This window comes from Sitodiplosis mosellana, unplaced genomic scaffold, assembly GCF_009176505.1.
Source record: "Sitodiplosis mosellana isolate CC-2019 unplaced genomic scaffold, AAFC_SMos_1.0 Smas_scaffold_2973, whole genome shotgun sequence".
Lineage (NCBI taxonomy): Eukaryota > Metazoa > Arthropoda > Insecta > Diptera > Cecidomyiidae > Sitodiplosis > Sitodiplosis mosellana.
In genome coordinates, this window is record NW_022598215.1 from 1 (window position 1) to 5,362 (window position 5,362).

Below are 5,362 nucleotides of genomic sequence, written 5' to 3' on the forward strand. Positions count from 1 at the left end.
TTAATATTCACTATTCGCTATGTGTTCTGACTTTATTCATTTTTTTTTCTTCAACAATCCAACACAGCCAAGACAACGATGAGCGGCATAGTGTTTGAGGTAAACAATGGATTGGCATCGGAAAACTGCCAGAAGCTGTATCTGGATCCAATGACCGCTGATGTGCATTTCGTGTTCAGCATGAGCGCAAAAAATATTTCATCACACAAGATTATCCTATCTGTTGGTAGTCCTGTGTTCCATGCCATGTTCTATGGTTCGTTACCTGAGAAAGGAGACGTTGTCATTAAGGATGCATCTCCCGGTGCGTTTAAAGAGTTTTTGCAATTTTTCTACTTGAGCAAAGTGCAACTATCATCGGAACACATCTTTCAAGTGGCCAATTTGTGCAAGAAATATGCGGTAAACGAGGGATTAAAGCTGTGCGAAGCTCCGATAATGCAGTCACTGACAATCAACAACATGTGTACGGGTTATGCAGCGGCATTACTACTTAATATGAAAATCGTCATCGAATTCTGTGAACGAAAAATCAAGCAAGAGGCAACGAAAATTCTGAAATCGGCTGATTTCTTGGATTGTGACCACATGCTACTGGACAAAATACTACAGTTGGTATCATCGAAATGCAGCGCATTGGATATTGTTGGTACATTGATGGCTTGGGCCAAGGCCGAATGCATACGGGAAAAAATGCCTGGAATTCCGGCAAACCTTCGGGAACAACTCAACCATTCATACCATCGAATTCCATTCCATGAATTGTCCCACGAACAATTCGCACGGCACATCGTTATGTATCCCGGGTTTTTTACAAACACAGATTTGGAAACGATCGTTTTGAAGATCTTGTCAAAGAAGGCACATATGAGTGCGTTGACATACCCAGAGCCACTAGTACGAAGACTGGATTGTGATCGACAGGTTGATAATAGCTCCGTGGACTTTTATATTCATCTTTCGATGCCAAACTCGAGCTTTTTCATTGCAAACAAAGACCTTTTTCTAACCGAGTTGTATTTAGCGAAATCATCATTACCTAATGATTTGGTCGGTCAGGTGACCATTTTTCCACGGAGTCAGCCAATTTCGACTGAACATGAATTTGTACTATCTTCCGGTAAAGAGACTCATCTCATTCTTCCAACGCCAGTAAAAATTGATGCAAATACTGAGTATGGTATCCGGCTCAATGCTCCGATGGGAAGTATCGGTTTCAAGAGAAGGCCACTCAATCAATGCGTCAAATTAAGGGATGACATCAACATTCGCTTTATCAATGACCAAGGCATGGTGACACGGCTTGTATTCCAACAGCCAATTGGGTAGTTTTGGATAAACTTTGTCATAGCGACTCGACCAGCCTCTTCTTGGCCTATTACAGTGACAACATCTAAAAAAAAACAACATTTAGATTTCATACACTGGAGTTGATTCAACGATTTCAATTGCTCTAAGTGAACATTTTAAATATGTCAAACAGTTTCATCCTTTGTCACAGAGTCTTTGAATAAATCATAGAAAAAATTTAATTGTTGATTTTTACTTCATATTTCAAGAATCATTTCGACATAACAATTCCATATGCACGCGTGACACGGTGAATTCAATGTACGACATCTGTCAAATTTTGGTGGGGAGATACACAGAAGTGATTGTCATTTGTATAGCTAACATTGAACTAGTTATTCATTTTGAAGCGTAACCAAATTCAGACCATACAATTTCCTTACTACGTCTATCTGATCTAAATTATCCCTTGAAACCATTCTAATCCATCATCTGAAGAAAAGATTCGCTGAAATGTAAGTGTTCTCAATGATTTTTAATCAAAATTTGGACCATTCATTTGGAAAAAGAACTCTTTCTGTCCTACTAAACATTTTCTGTAATAAATATTTCCCTTTTTCTCTTCAAAAGTCACCAATAGATCGATTACAATGGCTGTCCAAGTGTTTACGCGTGAAAATAAACTGAAACAACTCAGATATGAGCAGTTGTATCTGAAAACCAAAACGTCTGATCTGAACTTTGTTTGCGGTGGCGATCGATCGACAAATATCCCCGGTCATAAATTTTTACTCTCAGTTGCGAGTCCAGTATTTGAGGCTATGTTCTACGGTTCCACTAAACCATCGAACGACATCCCGATTGATGGCATATCTACCGAGGCTTTTAAAGAATTCCTGCAATTGTTTTACCTCAACAAAGTGCAGCTAACATCGCTGAATATCATCGAAGTGGTGCAATTATGCAAGAAATACGAAGTGGCTGATGGTTTAAGCGTTTGTGAGTCTCCATTGGTAGCATATTTAATTACGAATCTCGATGACATGTGCTTAAACTATGGTAAGGCTCTTAATCTGAACGTACCGAGTGCGATTCGCAATTGTGGCCTGAAAATCGGTGAAAATGCATTCGAAGTGTTGAAGTCAAGCAGTTTCTTGAAATGCGATCGAAAGCTGTTGGACAAAATTTTGGAAATAGTGGCATCAAAATGTAGCCCATCTGTGATTGTCGAGTCATGTATGGCTTGGGCAAAAGCTGAATGTGTACGGCAACAATTAGACATTACAACGGTCAATTTAAAAGCTCAACTCAAGAATTCATTGAATCGAATTCCATTTGATAAACTCAGCACCGAACAGTTTTCACAGCACATCAACACGTACAAGCGCTTTTTCGTCGAAGACGAACTGGAATCATTGGTTTTGACTGCAATGTCAAAGAAGGCAAAGTTGTGCGATCTAGTGAACAAACTTGATCCATCAATGCATTTGGAAGTTAAAATGCATTTGGTGGATTGTGATCGTCGATTGAAGACCAGCGCAAACGGTTCATATCAAAAACTCATTATGCCACATTCAATCACCTTCATGTCTAGTGCTCTAGGAGTTCTACATCGCAAAATTGGTACGTGGCGCTGCTTCGCAAACTGTTACGTATAGCAGTATTAAAGCCCCAGATGGAAAGATATCAACAACAGTCACATGCCATCCAAATTTTGTTACTTGCCGCGCAGAAGTTATCGAAGGTGGATCCTCATTGGCATCACATGAAGTAAAGCTCAATTCTGACCATGAAGCCCATGTCGTTCTCTCAGATCCAATCACCATCAATCCAAATGTCACATACAGAATAAATCTGACAACAAACCAACCCCATAATACCCATTGGCATATGACACCTCTTTCAACATCGTTTTACTTGAATCAGCACGGCACTGGTGATGGCATCCGAATCCATTTTCCAGCGGAACGAATAAGCATCTATTCGAACGACATGATTACACGCCTCATTTTCCAATCAGCTCAAATGGGAACTCAAAAAAAGCGCTGATTGTTAAGAACATATAACAAAATTAAAGTTTATCCAAAGCTTTGTCAATCTACTGTTTATTCAAATAAATCACATAAATTTTTAATAAAAATAAAAATAGAGCAATAAACAACAGCTCATAAAGTTTCTCTATAAAGGATAATGTGAAATAATAATTAATTTCGTTATTAATAACATATTGTAATGTAAAAATAATGCTACGTGAATTCAAATCATTTATCGTTTGAAAATGTGATTCCTAAGCGATCTCTTTGTGAATGTATTCATTCGAAGTGCGTTTTGGAGTACGTTCAATGTAAATGCTCCTTTATAATTGCACGTGTTTCACACCAGAGCACAAGCTATGTGAAGAAAACACACCACTTGAAATGTCAAAGTATTGCGCAACAAAAGTCTAGTTCACATCATAAAACTTTAAAATTAGATTTTCGTCGATAGTTTTGATTCTTATTCGAGTTTTCATACTAAAAATCAACGTAATTGATTACACATTACTTGAATCATATTTAGAGCAACGAAAGTTCTGAAAAGTGAGTATAATTCTATACCTATTGTGCGGACACTCCTTCTGAATGAGGTTCAAATTTGATTTTCACACAATTATTTCAAACGTATGTTTCTATATTTTGTTTCCAGGTGCTGAAAACGTTAAGCAACGATGACCGACAGCGTGTTTGAAGGAAAAAACCAATTACCTCGCAGCAATTCCGAAAAGTTCTACCTCGATTCGAATTTGGCTGATGTAAAATTTGTGTTCAACGCTGGAACTGATCATGTTGAATATATCCAAGCACATAAAATGATCCTGTCTATTGGCAGTTCGGTGTTCGCTAACATGTTTTATGGTTCATCGACCAAACAAGATGATGTTCCAATTGACGACGTGTCTGCTGTGGCATTCAAGGAATTTTTGCAATTTTTCTATTTAACCACACTTCGACTTACGTCCAAACACATCGCCGACGTTATCAATTTGTGCAAAAAGTATAAGCTAGTAGGGGTGCTGGCAATCTGTGAGGCTGCATTGCGAAAGTCACTCACCATCGACAACATGTTCTCTGTCTATGCTATAGCCATTCATTACGAGCTTACGAACACGATCTTCTTTTGCGAGATGCAAATGGTACAAAATGCGGAAGCAATTTTGGAATCAACGAATTTTTTAACATGCAAACGCGATCTGATTGATCATGTAACTCAGTTGGTGACACCGGAACTGGAAATGAAACTGAAAGTCGGCAGTGCATGGGTGATTGTTAATGCATACATGGCATGGGCAAAAGCCGAATGTGGACGAAACAATCTGGAAAAAACCACAGCAAATCTCAGGGCACAGCTGGGACAATCATTTGCTAATATTCCATTTGTTGAATTGAGTTCCATGCGTTTCGAACAGTTTTTGACTAACTACAATGGTTTTTTAAGCGAATCAGATGTGCGACGATTACGACAACAACGACGACTACGACAACAACGGAAACGAGAACGATTTTGAATTGGATTTTATGGATTTTGATGGTAAATTTGATAAGCCGGATTATGACATAAATTAACCATTCCAGTAACAATGATTGAAAAAAAAATACTCGCAAGGAATAGGTTCTACTCATAAATGTAAACACACACACTTTTCTACTCAATTGAAATAAGTCCAAAGTATCATAGAATTAGTTGATTACAATCACTTCAATTAAAGATTCAAAATATGTCAAAGAAGATCATTCATCAAATACATTCCACATTTCTCTGATTGCATGTTTTTATTTATTTTATCTGAGATTGATCGATTTTCTTTTGTCCAATTAATTGAAGAAAATTTTCAGTTACGTTTGTTTGATCAAAATTATCACTTTGAATCATCCCAAGCCATTATCCAAATAAAAGAATTCGTTAAAATATACAATGTATGTATTTTCAATGACTTTTATTGAAAAGAGAAGGAAATTAAATCGAGAATTGTGTGCTAACACTAGCCGACAGTATTTTAGGTCCAGAGATGTGGCTAGTATATTTTGAAAGGGCT

The 5,362-nt window shown here is 37.6% G+C and overlaps 3 protein-coding genes across 3 annotated transcripts; all 3 read left to right on the top strand.

Moving 5' to 3' along the window:
- The first annotated feature begins 78 nt into the window (after window positions 1-78).
- On the top strand, window positions 79-1,329 carry LOC129571605 (BTB/POZ domain-containing protein 6-like). The gene has a single exon (XM_055451421.1). It carries the CDS (start codon window positions 79-81, stop codon window positions 1,327-1,329), a length of 1,251 nt encoding a protein of 416 aa, XP_055307396.1.
- A 782-nt stretch (window positions 1,330-2,111) lies between these two features.
- LOC129571607 (BTB/POZ domain-containing protein 6-A-like) lies at window positions 2,112-2,948 on the top strand. The gene has a single exon (XM_055451423.1). It carries the CDS (start codon window positions 2,112-2,114, stop codon window positions 2,946-2,948), a length of 837 nt encoding a protein of 278 aa, XP_055307398.1.
- A 726-nt stretch (window positions 2,949-3,674) lies between these two features.
- LOC129571606 (BTB/POZ domain-containing protein 6-A-like) lies at window positions 3,675-5,070 on the top strand. Its single transcript, XM_055451422.1, has 2 exons — window positions 3,675-3,869; window positions 3,976-5,070. Exon 2 carries the CDS (start codon window positions 3,998-4,000, stop codon window positions 4,832-4,834), a length of 837 nt encoding a protein of 278 aa, XP_055307397.1. The 5' UTR covers window positions 3,675-3,869; window positions 3,976-3,997; the 3' UTR covers window positions 4,835-5,070.
- Window positions 5,071-5,362: the final 292 nt, after the last annotated feature.

What these genes read in the sequence shown, in the direction of transcription:
- LOC129571606 (XM_055451422.1), top strand. Translation starts at nt 3,998, where the DNA reads ATGACCGACAGCGTGTTTGAAGGAAAAAACCAATTACCTCGCAGCAAT.
- LOC129571607 (XM_055451423.1), top strand. Translation starts at nt 2,112, where the DNA reads ATGTTCTACGGTTCCACTAAACCATCGAACGACATCCCGATTGATGGC.
- LOC129571605 (XM_055451421.1), top strand. Translation starts at nt 79, where the DNA reads ATGAGCGGCATAGTGTTTGAGGTAAACAATGGATTGGCATCGGAAAAC.